This window comes from Falco naumanni, chromosome 4 (genome assembly GCF_017639655.2).
Source record: "Falco naumanni isolate bFalNau1 chromosome 4, bFalNau1.pat, whole genome shotgun sequence".
NCBI lineage: Eukaryota > Metazoa > Chordata > Aves > Falconiformes > Falconidae > Falco > Falco naumanni.
This window is the reverse complement of record NC_054057.1, coordinates 75,818,712-75,834,381: the sequence shown is the minus strand read 5'-3', so window position 1 is coordinate 75,834,381 and position 15,670 is coordinate 75,818,712. Positions and strand designations below refer to the sequence as shown.

Here is a 15,670-nt window from a genome sequence, read left to right as displayed (position 1 = left end):
GCTATGTGAGCACCTTGCCCCTGCTTAACACTTGGTAGTTTATGTGAATGCAAAGAGAAAACGTACCAGTGCTTTTTAACCAGCACATCAAACTTCCTCGTCAAACTTTGCAGGCAAATGCCCCCCCCCCCACTTCATTAAACCAGACGTTCAATATTCTTTTATAATACTTTATTTAAAAACAGAAAACATTATAAATAAGAGGATTGATTACAACAATTGTGAAGTTCTCATGAATTTCCCCAATGCCAGATGCTTAAATAACACTGCGGACAGGAGCTGAGCAGGCAGCCCTCTCCCTGCAAGGAGAGCAGGGCAGGGCCCTGGCTCTGCTTCACCCGGGCAAGCAGCACACCCAGCACTGCCCCCTGCTCCTGAGCCTCATCGCTTGCCTGGAAATGAAGGGTTTACTTTCTGTCACCTGCAGCATTCATCATCGCCAGTATCCTCCTCCTATTTAGCTTGCTGAGACAATGAAGTCTGAGCATTCTCGGTCTGAGGTCCAGACCCAGATGCGGATGAGTAGTGGATGTGGGGCTGCCAGCTGAGAGTTGAAGGGGACGGACTCTCGCAAGCAGCAAGCTGTTCTGGTCCCAACGCAAAATGGTGGGCCAGATGCAAAGTGATGAGCACGCTCTTCTCATCCAGGAAGGCAGATCAGCTGCCCGTGTAAGGTCTGGATTGCTCGGAACATGTTTATCCTGCACAGAGGAATACACTCCAAAAGCTCCTGAACTAGCTTGGTAAGCCCTGTGGCCTCACGTCATGTGGATGGATCAGCTGAGGTCCAGACACATCCCATCTGTATTCACAGGGTGCTGCCACCCATCAGCCACGCAGAGCCTCAGAGCCATCGCACAAAGGCGGCTCCCCAAGCCAGGCGGCCTTGCACTGCCAGCTTGGGGGTGTCTGCTCTGCATCCCCTGCAGCTTCCACTCTGTGCGGGCAGTGAGTCTGGCTGGAGAGCAAGTGCTCTCTGCCACCAGGTCCAGAAAAGCTGGCACACAGCAGGTCAGGTGTCTGACTCCATGAGCAGGCAACCATCTGTAACCACAGAGGGCTCAGGCACCCCCCAAAAAGCAAAGGGACTGCTGAACAGTCCCTGAATAGGGTTGCTCCGGAACAGAGACAATGTGGGACTGCAAATCTCCAAATTCACTGAAAAGATTTGAGCTATGGTGTCTCTAGCTCAGTGTAACAGGATGATAGGACAAGAGACAATGGGCATGAACTGAAACACGTGAAATTCTTTCTGAAGAGCAGGGAACACTTTTTTACTGTGAGGGCAGCCAAGCACTGGCACAGGTTGTCCAAGATGGTGGAGTCTCCATCCCTAGAGATATTAAAAAACCATCTGGACATAGTTCTGGGCAACCAGCTTTGGGTGGCCCTGCTTGAGCAGAAGGCTGGACCAGATGAGCTTAGAGAGGCCCCTTCAACCCTCCACCAGTTTGTGATTCTGTGATGGTGTGATCACCAGGTCCAAGCACAAGGAGTAAATCACTAAGGGCTTGAGTTCAGCAGGAAGATGGTGTTGTGGAAGCAGGATCAGGCAGCACAGAGCAGAAGGAAAGCAACTCATTATCTGCATGATGACAAAGCAGGAGATTTTCCTGCCTTACGCTCCCAAGAGTGTAAGTCAACATATGGATTATACATATGGGCAACACTCTTTCTGTGGGCCTGACGGTATATTCACATGTGCCAGCAGAACAAGGCACAATCCAGCTGCAGGATCAGGGAAAACTCCCAAAACCATAACCAGAGCCTTCAGTGCAGCATAATTACTGAGATTTCCTTTCAGCATTGTCACATGCTATTCTGGTTAGGAAAGGAAAGTATTTCTCAAAGGCAGAATTTCTATCTAGGATGGGTTTTGCATATAGTGAATCACATTTTCCTTTACACAACCCATGCCTATGTAAAGAGGCATATTGAGTGTTGTGCCAGCACTGGGAACCATAAGGTGGAAGAAATAATAATAAGGAAATGCAGCATTAGAAAAAAAGTCTGCAAGATTACAGTCTTTGAATGATGGCTGCCAAAGACTGCTTGCTGACTGCCATAAGGGATGTGTGGTAGGAATCAGCGAAGATCTGAAATCTTTAACTACTTCTCATCCAAGGACTGATACGGATAATACGGATCTGAGGATAAAGCAGAGCCATAGCCTCACCAGCAGCCTCTCCCCTGAGGAAATGCCTGGGCTAGGACAGTCTGCACTGCTGTGGAAGATGATGCTGATCCCAACTTCTAATTAGAGAGATGACATAAGGTCAAATGTTCCTGAGCAGGATGTCTGCAAAGTTGTTGTACTGTCTCTGCGCAGAATCGGAAAAGGGTGGGGGAAGACTATTTCACAGCAGTGACTGGAAAGGAAGAGGAGAGACATGGCAGATATCCAGCAGAAGAAACTCATAGGCTCAGATACCATCATGGGCCAGGAGAATGCCGAGTATGAGAAACAGTAAGGCAGCTCAGGCACCAGTTCTGCGTGGCACAGGAGAACTGCAGCCAGAAGAGTCTGTCATTTCCCAGCTGGGCTACTCAAGGTCCTCTGTGTTGCGGATGAATCAGGCTCTTGGGTTTGAAGAGAAGCTTTTTCTCAGTTTGACATTTCACCATCCCTGGAGTCAGTATCAGCCTTTAGTAAACAGACCCTAGACTGGAACATCTAATATGTTTGGCAGGTTCCCAATAGGAAGGCCACATTTGCTGGGTTTTATGGCTCTGTGCTGTCTCTGGGGCTTTCGGGTCACTTGATCCCAAAGGACAGCCACGATTAGGACCATCATGAGCTGTCTGGTCTCACAGAAAGATTTTAAAAGCCAGGATATTAGGAACATTATTTTCACGAGACCAAAAATAATAAAGTTTCTCAGAGCATTTAGTAAACCAAACTATGCAGGCGTGGGAGGAAGCAGGGGGAATATCATTTAGTAGCTGCAGTGGAAACATGAGAGGGAGGTAAAGTGTAAATCTGCTCTGCTGAGTGCCAGGTAAGGATGGGTCTCCACGACTCTGACTTAAGCTGAAGTCAGAAATTTTATTTAGACCATTCATCCACTAAACGGATCACAACCTGGATTGTTCACAGCTGGAGTGGACAGAAACACTTGGGCGCTGATATTCCAAGAGAGGAAATACTGTATTTGTACCTGAGTTTTAAATACTGACTATTAAAGAAGAATGAAGATCTCTCCAGTTCCAGCAGCCAGTGATGTCCTACCCAGAGCCTGCAGTGGCAGATGGCAGAGCAGGGCTTTTGCCATGCTGGCTTTCTTCAGTGATGTGCCCTTCTTCCCTGGGTCGAGGTCATAGGACATAGTCTTTGGGTAGCAGTGCCCATGTAATACTGCCTCCCTTCCTGATGTCCTTAAGAAAACTGTAAGACCTTGGCAGCTCTTGTGTTTGCCTGCTCAGGAATTATCTGGAACAAGCACCTGCCTACAGAGCTTCATTTCCTCCTGATCAAGCTATCACTGAAGGGGCAGTGGCTGCACCATGAGAGGCTTTTAGCAGCTACAAAACCCCCAAATATAGCTGGCAGGGATGTCTTAAATCAGTGGGGCCATATCCCCTTCTCTTCTATGACAGCTTCAAGTACACGGATGAGATGTAGGGCTGGGGTAGGAAACTCTTATCCTGCCAGTGGAAGTGCTGCCTGAAGGCTACTAAAGCCCAGGGCACCTGGCCACGGCTCCTTGCCTTGCCTCCACCTGCTCCCGCCGGAATACACAGGCAGCCCTCCAGAGAAGGGCCGAGCACTGCAGCCACAACACCTCCTCCTCTTCCTCCTCCATCCTCGCTTCCTTGGACAGGCAGAGGAAGAGGGGCCCGGATCCAGCACACCTCTCACCTGCCAGTTACTGCAGTCACTTTGGGCGCGCAACACAGCAGCAGGGTACAATGACACAACGTCATTGTTTCAGCTGGGGCAAGAGGAGCTAGCAGGCCTGGAGAAAGCGGACTTTGGAGTAACAACTGTATGTAAATATCTACACAACAACAAAGCACCCAGTGGGACATCACACTCCTGTGCACTGTCCCCAGGACAGGGAATAGAAGACTCACACCAGTATAAGCACACCCTCAGACCAGGACACCGACACGCTGAGCACTGCTGCACTGTGGAGGTAGTATCCAAAGCGAGAAAACTCTCCTAAGGGAAATATGTCTATAGTTTCAGGGACAGAATTGGCTTTAAATGCCTCATATCTGAGATATGAGATTATAAAGCTCCTTGACTATCAGAAAGTGCAAAAGATGAGGCCCCACATGAGGAGGCTCCCACCTGGGCCCTGAGACCAGGGCGATGTACTGACCCTGTAAGGGAGCGCGGCACACGCTTCCCTGAGCTGGCTGAGCTGCGTAGCAAGCCGGGCTGCTGCAGCCCTTTGGCAGACCCAGCAGCCAGAGCTGGGCTCAGCAAAGGTGCGTTTGCCTTACACTGCGACTAAGCAAGGAGCCCTGAGCCCTGGCACAGCCCAGAGCTCTCAGCTGCCACTGGGCAGCTGAGCAGTCTGGGGTCTGAGGCTTAGGCGCTCTGCACTTCAGTTTTGGTGTCAGCTCTGGGCTCAGCCCTCCCCAAAACAATATTTGCTTTTGAAAAAATGTAGATGAGACCCTATATGCACAAATGTACAACAGTCTGTGTTTCTGGGCCTCCAGCCCTGCTGTTTGTACGCTTAACACCTCCTCTGGTGCTACAGCGGCAATGAATCCAAGCCCACCCAAAAGGAAAAGAATAAACATCCTATGATCCCAGATAACCCCACTGTACAGTTTTTTCAGTGTATGACTCTACAAGCTGATCCTCCACCTTGGTTTTGATCAGCTGCTTTGAAGGCTGAAGCATAAAAGGTCCAAAATACCCTTTGGCAGAACGCACCTCATCACTGTGGCTTTGAACCACCTGAAGGGCTGTTTTAATACAGCCCTCTGAGCTTACATGCAAGGAGATAATATATCATCAAACCATTCAGGAGGTTCTTCCTCGATTACACTAAATGCTGGTTTCATGAGGCACTGATGGATTTAACCTTTTGCTTCAAAAACAATCATTTGCATATTACACAAACACAGTGTAGGGGAAAAGGAAAGTTGAAAAATAATGTTTAAAAATACTTGCCTTTAAAAATTCAGCTGCTCCCATGTTACCAAAATCTAATTAAAGGGATCTAGCAGCTGCTGGCTCTAAGATGCCTTTGGTCCGAAAGCATCAGGATTCAGTATGTTCTCCTGACCGTCTCTCAAGCTCTTTTGCGGTCTTTAGTCCTGCTTCTCTCCTTTGTGTTTCCAAGGGTAGATTAGCTCTCCAAGGAACAGCTTCTTGCAGAGAGATGTCCAGGAATCCTTAGGGTAACAGCTGTAGGTTGGCAGCCTGTATGTCTGTACCACACTGCTATATGACAGAGGGTTGATCTATGAGAAAAAAGAGGGATAGCAACAATTAAAATGTGTTGTAGTAAGAAACACAGGCAGCTGAGGAGGGCAAGCGCAACTTTTGCATAGCACTGGCCTCTGTTAAAACATCAATACTGCTACTCACAGGGTGTAAGAATCCCTCTCTGGCTAGCTAAAGCTGTGTAGCCTTCTACAACATCCTGAAACATTAACAAATCAAGCTTGGCAGGGAGTATTATTAGAATCGTTTTCAAGCAGAGATGCAGACGCAAGCACCACTAGGATTTGAGAGTGATGCTCATTACACAAGGGTGTAGAACTGTTGCCTCATTGTGTTAGGAGGTTGCAGTGGCTGGAGGGATGGGAGGCTCTCGCTGCAGACAGCAATACTCCGTTGGGGGTGCACTGCAACTCTCAGGAACTCCTCTACAATGTGCCAGTCAAGCTGTATATTTTAGGACCCTACTGCTTTAATGTGCTAAGCCCTCAGCCCACAGCTATAGTTTAAGCTACACCCGATATCACCTGATACCTACCCAGTGGAACAAAGTCCTAGCAGAATGGGATGCATAGCACACAATGCCACGCAGAGCTGCTCATCACCATTTTAAGTCTTCTTGGCTGAGTTCACCTTTTAAAATTTTGTTTCAATCACCATCCCAAGAATGACCATGTCTGGAGTCTCTGCCTGCAGAAGCTTGTGGCCTCTCATTACGGTCACAAAGTTGCTGTACTGACCTTCTGAAGATGGGGGAGGCAGACAGACATGTTAACTGGACGAGCGGAGACAGAAGGATTTTAGACCTTGGAAAAAATCTCATTCCAGGGTAGAGAGATAGGTGAAGTCTGGAGGATTGATCCAGTCTGGCCAAGATCTGATGCATGAAAAGGATGCACAGCAATAGATTGTCTCCAAAAGAGTAAAGAGATGACACAGAAATGGTGGGTCTCAGAAAACAGACAAGAAATGTCGAGGCGAGACTTACAGAGCTAGAGGAAGCTTGGACAGTGGGGAGAAATGGAAGGATATCCTTCTCTAGTGAAAGGGTCCAGCTATGCTGGAATCAACCAAGCAGCTGCATGAAAGGAGACTATAATTCACAGTAGAAAATCCAGCCACAGAAAGGAGAGAGACAGCAAAACCCATGCAGACAGTCACTACTTTGTCAAAAGCTGAATATTTCTTTTGTCCACTGAAGAACAACCAGTTTTCTGGGAGTTTGCCTGTACCACCAGTTTGCTTCAGCTGTCTGGTGCTCATGCAGTAGTGGGGGATGAACTCAAGAGTGCCTGCAAAGATGGAGCTCTTGGAAAGGGTGATTAACCAATGAGTTCATTACAATTAATCCTGGAGACCTTTGTCAAATTCCTTTCGAAGCACAACATTGTTGAGGCAGAAGGATAAAACACCTGTACACAGAAGCATCCCTGTGAAGTTCAGGAAAAAGGCCAGGGCAGCAGTCGCACGGGCTGAGGGAAGCCAAAGAACAGGCAGCCCCAGAGTGGTCCAGCTGTGGGATGCTGACTCGTTAGCAGATATAAATGCATCCCAAACAGAGTCACAGGAAGCTAGTTCTTAACACAATCAAAATTGGTACCAGAAACAGAAGAGCGGTGCTCGTACCACCTGAGGTATGTCTAACCCAAATTCATGCAGGTCATATTTCAAACCCATTCTACAGCCTAAAGGCCAAGGATCGACCACAGCATTTATGGGATGTTCTGCATGACTAAAACCAATCTCATCGCATTGCAGTCATAGAGAGTTAGCTAAAGAAAAAAGAAAAAATAGGGGGGAAAAAAAAAAGACCAAAGAGCCCTGCCCCCAAAACAAACAACAGTAAAACCTGAGTAACTATTTCTGCCTATTTCCTCAGCTGTAGGCAAACCAGTATGTTTTAAGTGAAAATATGCTGGGGGAGGATAGGAACTGCTGCTATACCAGGGAGATACACAGTGTATGTTCCTTTGACTATTAGCTATGTGGGCTGGAAGGTTTGGACACAACATTTCTCGTTGAAAATCAACCCAAGGCAGAGTGGTGATACCGAGCGGTAACACTTGCCTACTGAGAAATAACAAGAGATGGTTTTACGTCCAGAACAAGACATGTATCTGCCTCTCCTATCATAAATGGAAACAAACAAGCAAAACAAAAGCAAACGTTTATTAGTGAAGTGGCAATACGAGTTCCTTTTATGCAATTTCTGTAGTCCAAAGCTATAATATACCCTGATATAATAGACATCCTTTGTTTCATAATGGAGCGGTTCCCTTTTCCCTTCCTCTTTTGCTTAACCCTTTTCTCAAAGCAATTGCTGTGAAAGATGACATTTCTAGCAGAAGTTACACAGATGAATCAAACTCACCCTGTCTTCTCACTGGGCTATCAGCTATCATTGAGCCACAATGTCAGAAATATTTCTTCTTGTGCACCAAAGTAAATGATTTTAAACAGTAATGAAAACACTGAACTATGTATTTTTTAGTAGAAAGAAGAAAATTAAGTTACAAATGGAATGGAAATATCATCCCCCACCCTCTGCTTGCCTGAGTCTGGAATTTGCATTCCAGTGACACTATCTTAAAAATAAAAAATAATCACTTGGCTGAACCACAAGCTGAACACGAACGCTCAAAACCAGCATTACTGGTTTCTAATCCATTACCAGTGCCCCAAAGGACAGCTGTGAATGTATCAGTCACCTATAGCTTAAATTATTCTGGGCATAGTTATATGCATACAGCTTTACTTCCATCAAGTGTGGCTCCAGAGGGCTACCATACGGTGAGGGGACAAAGCCGCTGCCAAATTTCTAGAAAAGAATATCATCACCGACCATAAATAAGAATTCTAGCACGTCACTTAAAAATAGGCTTTTTAGATTGTCCTCTCAAAAGGCCTATCAGAAAGTGGTATATTCAGCAGGATTTCTGACACAAGCCCATTTTCCATTTCCACCAGCACAAAGAGCAAAGTGCCTTTACTGACTCTCTGCTCATTATTATTTGAACAGAAGGTCAAAAGAGATATCCGCTAAAGCACTTCCACCTCTTGATATGATGACTTATGCTATATTCTAGATAGCAAAAGGATCTTTCTGCAGTGGTCCAAGGAAAATCCATCATATCCATATGACCCAGTGACTCTGCTCTCTAAGGCGTGATCTTTCTCCTCTGGAGAAGCAATCTACCATCTCATAAACACACTGATGACGAATTCTCCACCCAGCAGCACCTGTGCCCCATCTCTGCTGTCTGGTTTCCTTTTTATGGAGTCCTCTGGTCACAGAAAATGACAGATTTTGGTCCTTATACCACTGCCCTACCAAAACACAGGAACTGGGAACAGTATGCTTAGGAAATGCTAGTTTTGCCCTAGAAGACATCTGTTTAAGGGATTCTCTTATGAATTGCTGCTAGCTGGTGTGCTGATTCTGTGCTAATTTGAACTCTGCTGAAATAGGGCTGGGGCTGGACCGGTGATGGAAAAAGCAAAAGAACTGGAAAGCCACAGTCAATTCCTTCCCACACACTCTCTTAGCATCCAAGTGTTTTTCATAAATTCTGTACGCTACTTGCAGACTCTCCTCCTAGGATGCAAAGAGCAAGAAAAGCGACCCTGTGATATGGCAGTACTTGCACAAAGTCATGGAAATGGAAATTTCACAATCATTCCTGAAAGCATAACAGAGAACTTCACTGCTACCATTACACCATTTCTTTCCAGAAAAAAATGTTCCTTTAGTATCTCTGACAACAGAGCATAGAAATGCGAGGTTACAAAAGCACAGGTAAGCTTTTCCTATACACCTTGCCAGAGCAACTCAGGAGAATAATAGGAGGCCCTTCCTTCTTGTCTCACCCACACAATCACCTTGCCGGCATCACGGAGCAGCTAAGGCTTTTCAACACATCTGACAGGGAAGACCTTTTACTAGTCCTTCATTCTGGATGGTTTAACTGCCTTCTTTTGCTTCTCTCAGTGTCCCACAGTTATTAAGGTGAGGTTGCACAGAGCCAGGAATTGAGGTGATAATGACACGAAGCCTTAATTCCACAAGTAACAGAGCTCCATGTTTCGCCTGTCTTTCCCATTTCAGTTCACACCATACAGGACACTGTATTTTCTCTAAACTGAGGACTCAAGCAGGATATTAGAAAGAACAGAAGCAGCAGCCACTCATCGCAATGTGAAATGTATTTCCCTTGTTTCAGCATTTTACAGCTGAAATTTAAGTGGGGCCTTTTGGTGGGACCAGTTTGAGAATTGCTACAGAAAACAGAAGGACCCTGGGGTCAGTCCGAAGGGAAGCCTGCAGCTGAAAACATCACGACGGGCACACGTGCCTACCTGCATGAGGAGTCGAAGAGGTTTTCCATCCTGCTGCTCAAGGACTCTGAACTTCACACCAGCTGAAAAGAAACAAAACAAGGAAATCAGATCCATGCTTGGAGAAAAGACCGTGCCACGTGCTGCTCAGCTCTGTTGGCTGAGCACCGATTTCCTAGAAACGGAGTCTTCAACCTTTTGTAATTTATGAACCCTTACACATTTTCAACAGGAAGCACAGATTCTCTCTATAGTGGTTTTAAGCACGATGACAACGTATTTCTCTTAGCTCCACTAAAAGCAGCAGCCCTCTGACTTCCAGCTTGAAAACACAGTCCTAAAGCAAGCACAAAGCCTAGAAATCAGACAGACTGACCCGATAATGACAAAAGGATTGGAAGAATCTTTCTCTTTTCCCAAACTTCCATCAGAATGGGAACTCCATGTTAACAGCAAGCAGAACTCACCTTTAATTTGTGCTCATGTGGATACAGCACACGTGCAAATCTCTCCCCCTTTCAGAATAAGGGAGGAAAGTGGCTGGCCTAGAGGCATTAAAGTATTTTAAAGCAATCGCTGCCTATTAATCCCAGCATTCATATGTTTTTAATGTACTACAAACCCCATCAAACCTGCCACTTTTATATTTCCTCTTGGATTTGCTACATTCCCAACACTGTAAAGAAAGATGCTGGATTCCAACGGTGACATAGTGCACATAAAGACCTAATGCAATGTTTCCAACAAAGGTAACAACTAGGACTAGAGAGGCATTTTTCTTTGAAAGACCTCGAATCACCTCAAATCACAGAAATAAAACCAGCCAAGTGTGCCCCCATTATTCCTTTCTACAGGTAAGAAGATGAGGCAAGAGTAATGAAGTAATCTGCCACAGATCAAAGAGTGGCTCAGAAGTACAAATAGAAATAAAACTCTTCACCTGCTTAAGCCCATCACTACAGTATTTATGTGACCCGAGCACATTTAAAAGCCAAAACATTTGGTCTTTTTGTTCAAGCTTTGAATTAATTAGAATTATACAGTTTACTCCTGGGAGAGCACACTCTTGTCTAGCAGAGACCTCTGGTTTAAACTCTCTCCCCAAATCATAAAGCCTTTTCTGTACAGGACAGGAGGGATTAATCTACATTTTGCTGATTAAACATGGGCTTCCCCAATGGCTTCAAAAAGATGTTTGAGTCTTCTGGGCCTCAATAAGCAAATGTGCTGGATGACAAAAAGTGTTTAACAGGATTCATTGAGTTTTGGCTAAGAAGAAGCAGTCTAAGTCATTCCAGGAACTACTTTTCAGGCAGGCAATTTGTCAGAGAGAAACAGGAACAAGCAGGCACTGAAGTTTCAGATACATGGTCAAGCACTCTTGAGTCTTATCCTAGGAACAGTCCATTAGATCAGAAAATGCTGCTTCTGTAGGTCATGGCCGCACACTTCTCTTCTATAGCTGCAAGCCAACAATCTTTTAATTAGATTATTTAACTGTTCAAAAGTCTTAAACTTCTAAGAAAACTTATGCACAAAAGGACTACAAATTTATTTTAGAATGATCTATAGATTACTACGGTGCTCAGGAGTCTGAGCAATTCACTTCACAGAAAAAGCTGGAAGGCTTGGTCTACTGCAGATCACTCTAGCAGAAAAGAGCCCGAAAAAATTCCGTGATTCAGCTCTGGAGTTGGCTAGTAGGGTTCTGCTTTTTCTGTACACAGGCACCATCGATGGCACAAGAGAGTTCAGGACATGAACCCATTTGCTTTCTTTCACATGACAGCACACTAAAGCAAGCTCACTGCTTGTCTGTATTCCAGTACTCATGGAGACACCACCACGACAGGTCTTACAGAACCATGACAAAACTTGCCCCAAAGTTTGTGCTGTGAGTATCAAGCAAAGGGGAAATAAGTACAGAGAAAATGAACTGACCTGTTCATGATCAAACAGCATGTTGGTAACTTGTGTGTGGGCAGAGTCTGAGATCCCTGAACCTCGCTGCTATACCTTACTTCACACTACAAATCAACATCACAGTGTACCCATCCCAGCCAAGGTGGCATCCCTTGACCCAGCACTGGGTGGACAGAACTTCTGCACACAGGACATCAACTTTGATATACATGCAAAAGGCTTTTTAAAGTCTGAAGTATTTCACTCCAGATGTGTGGAAAGAAAATACAAACTTTGTTTTGGGTGTGTGGGTGGATCATTCACCTATCCTGGCCCAGGCTTCATCAGTGTAATGTTGTGTCAATTCAGAAACTGCGTCAAAGAACTTGGAGGCCAGATGCCACAACTGAACTGAAATGAACTTAAACACTACACTAACCCCTTGCTGACAGGAAAAGCTATCCATTCATGTTGGTAGAACTATCTTGATGGTGCCTGTAAAATCAGCTGCCGTAACATATGCCAGAGGATGTCTTATCCAAGTTCTGAGTCTGAAAAGGGAGGCAAAACCTAAGCAGTGAGGACATCAAGTGATGTGTACTCTCCAAAGTCCTTTGAATTTGATTCAACTGCTCCATCTGTTACCACTGCAATGACATTTTTTTGCATTGGGACAGGAACACGGGCTGCAGAAATTCTCCGAGATGCCTCTTCATCTAGCAAGCAGTATGGCATTGCAGTGTTCTCTTTCTTAAAATGTTTAAGAGAAGCAAACAAACAAACAAAGTCAGGTAACAAAATCAATTGAGAAAACAGTCCTCTGCCTGGGTGAAGGCTTATTTACCCTGCAGTAGGTAGCTGGCTGAACAAAACTGAGAAGAAGTAATCTAAGAGTGATGGAAATATATGGCTTTACATCTCTCAGCAGTAACAAGATTTTCTTCTGCCCTATGACCTGCTGTTTCCTCAGTCAGTTTTCTTCAGCAGCATCTCCTGCTCTCCAAAGACAGCCCTGAGAGGTTAAGAAGTTTCTGCCAGGAAATTCATAGGAACCTGCTGAAGGCACACACGGAAAAGCAAGAGTTGGTAACGTGGCTTAGCTATACCTCCCCAAAACTGAGCCTGGCACCGCTCCACCAGACAAAGCTGTTATGGGTTGCCTCAAGCTTCCTTTGCATTTGATGACTAGCCTGGGTTTAGTGACGATCAAACTCTTTATTAAATTTTAAATTCCTGCTGCATTCCCTTTAAATGGATGGGAGAGAATAACTTAGACATGCTTGATTTTAACTAGATTAACCATAGGTGTTGACAGTTAGACCCGTTCCAAAATGACCCTTTACTCTGGTGCCAACCATGGTTGATGGTTACCAAAACTGGAAAAACAATGACCTGTTTCAAAACGGTGACAGATTAGTTGCAAAAAGAGAACAATTATCTGAAATCTGCCCAGAGCTCAGAAATGAATCCAAACACCTCAGGTCAAGAGTTTGGTTAGTCAAGTCAGCACAGGACTGAAGCAGTTCCATTGATTCACAGCCACTGTGGATCCAGCCCTTTGAAACAGCAGATTTTCTAACTAGTTTTGTAATTTTTGTCATTTGGCTTGTTTCAGAGCCCAAACCTCCAAGGTTAAGAGCTTGTTTAACTCTCAGAAGTTTTACCTGACTTGGTACTCTAGAGCTGGAATCAAAAGATGAACTCATTATACAGTGCTTGTTTGGATGGCACTTTTAGTTGCCATTTTTTTGCACTCCTGATTCTGTTTCAGCATCACATTTCTTTCCATTGACATCCTCATCCTGCTCCTTGCAGGAACTGGTTAACAGTACGGACATGCTCAACTGCATGACTTGAGCCTTGGGTTCTTTCCTGCCTGCCCCTGCCCCCATCATCTTTCCATTCAGACGCTACCCATTGAATCAATATTAAATGCATAATGCAAAATCCTTGAACTTCTGCATGTGCAGCGCTGAAGTTCTTACCTGCGAGCCTGTAGGATCTGCAGAGCCGAAGGATGATTGAATAAAGAGGCAGAGAGTCAATCAGGTCAACCAGCAAGTGTATCAGGCCTTGCACAATCACCACCAGCAAACGGAGCTACAAAGAAACGGTTTAATAAGAAAATCTTGAACAGGAAATGCAACATTTGCAAATTCACGTGCTGATCTCCAATCTGACATTGTCGTGTGCTAAGCTAAAGCCTCCTAAAGTGCTTTTGATGTCTAGAAGTGCTGAGCATCCAGACCCTGCATGACATTCCCTGACAATCTTAGCTTAAGGGTGTAACTGAAATAAACCTCCTACGGTTGCAGAGGCTGTGACCCACAAAGATGTGAGAGCTATTTTGTTTTCAGTGGTCACAGTCTAAAAAGGAGAAGTCAGGCTTCCACTTCCACTAAACTCCATCACGGCGTATCAGTGAATGTAAATTTTTCTCTCTCCAACAGTGAGCTGAAGTCTCTTATTTCTGCCTGAAGAAATCCCATGCAGAGCACCTAAGCAAGAGCAAAGCAGTCAGAAATGAGCTTCCTGCTCAGTGTTTTCTGTCCCCTGATCAAAGCACCTCCTTTTGTCAGACTGCATTTATTTTTGCTGCCAAGCTCATCTGAGAAGAGAGGGCTCAAAAAAAGAGATGCTGAAACCATGCGATGGCCACTCTCTGTGGAAAATTTTGTTCCAGGCAGGCCCCAGAGAGGACTGGTCATATTGGGGGAAGAAAAGAAAAATAAAAAAAGTCAAACCCTCTGACAAAGTCCGGCTGAAAGCATTTAACACAGTAAGTTAATTTCCTGGAGAAAAAAAAAAAAGTTCTGGATCTAACCAGAAGGGCCATCACCCCAGACATGGGATGGAATGATAAAAAAAAAAGAGTTCTGAGTGAAAGAGAGGGGAACAGCTTGTCCCGCTGACCAAGATTTTCTGGAAATTCCCTTTGGAGAAACACAAACACATATCCTGAATTCCGCTTGCTTGGCCTACATAGGCTGTGTGAGAACCCTTCCTGGGACACCCAGACAAATATTATATTGTGGATGACAGTAAATGCCTTGGAAACCTTTTTTTATTATCTCAGAAGACAGTATACGACTAGCTTCAAGGGTTAAACCTTACCAGGGTAAACACCAAATAATACAGCGCAGTTGTAGGCAGGAGGAACAGCAGGATTGTAAACAGCAAAGTGCCAATAAATAACTAGGGGAAAAAAGAAACAAAAAACAATCGTTAGCAGAGCAATGGTAAAACAAAACAAAATAAAATAATAGGATACTGTGAGACAATGGAAGTTTGCAAGACTCCTTAATGTGGTGGGGGTTTTTTTATTCCCTATGTGAATGATGCCGTTGCCTTGAATATTTTCAGTACTACTTCTCTCACTGGGCCTTTTTAGAAGGCTCCCTATTATAGGAGTATGTTTGGAAAGATAACTAAGCTGGATCCTGACAGCATTTTTTCCTTTCTAGACAATATTCAAGATTTCCTATTTCAGGCCAGCTTCCTTAGGAAACAAGACTTACACGATCATGCCACTTGTCCACTCCCTATTACCATAAGTTTTAGAGCTATTGGTCAGTTTTTACCATAAAAATGTGGAAGGGTACAAAGCAGCAGAAATTTGGTAGGGAATTTTGTAGAGAAGTATTTCTGTTACTTCTTCTTTTAGCAAAGAGGCACCTGGTGAAAAGCTGACAAAATTTGTTTAATAAACATTCCCAGCGGTAGCAGCTGGCTGGTCGGTCCAGCCACAGGACTTCTGCCTCTTGCTCAGTGGGAAACCAGGAGAGAGAAAGAAGCTGGAGTCACTGGCGTGGGGGGAGCAATATTCAGAGGATGAAGGAGAAAAATCCATAGGAAAGCAGGTGTCATTAGCTCCACTGCCCACAGAAAAAGTTATTTTTATTCTGGGCCGGCCCAGCTGGCCTAAGTCTGACTAATTCCAACTGGGAGAAATGCAGATTTATGACAAACAAGGACCTGACTCTACAATTTTCAGTCACTGCTTCCAAAACAGAGAGGCCACAGGAACAC

General features: G+C 44.9%; 1 protein-coding gene across 10 annotated transcripts in view; it reads right to left on the bottom strand.

Moving 5' to 3' along the window:
* Positions 1 to 156: 156 nt before the first annotated feature.
* Positions 157 to 15,670, bottom strand: part of PIGQ (phosphatidylinositol glycan anchor biosynthesis class Q) — a 38,999-nt gene continuing 23,485 nt past the window's right edge. For 7 of the 10 annotated variants that reach the window (XM_040589332.1, XM_040589335.1, XM_040589331.1 and 4 more), the window contains exons 8-11: positions 14,756 to 14,836; positions 13,627 to 13,741; positions 9,761 to 9,822; positions 157 to 5,424 (exon numbers count right to left, since the gene is read on the bottom strand). In XM_040589332.1, the coding sequence (XP_040445266.1) occupies positions 5,272 to 5,424; positions 9,761 to 9,822; positions 13,627 to 13,741; positions 14,756 to 14,836 (411 nt within the window). In that variant the 3' untranslated portion in view covers positions 157 to 5,271. Of the gene's footprint in view, positions 5,425 to 5,942; positions 6,148 to 9,760; positions 9,823 to 11,270; positions 12,698 to 13,626; positions 13,742 to 14,755; positions 14,837 to 15,670 lie in introns of those variants that run through there. The other 3 variants (XR_005827283.1, XM_040589337.1, XM_040589338.1) reach the window with 3 other exon arrangements.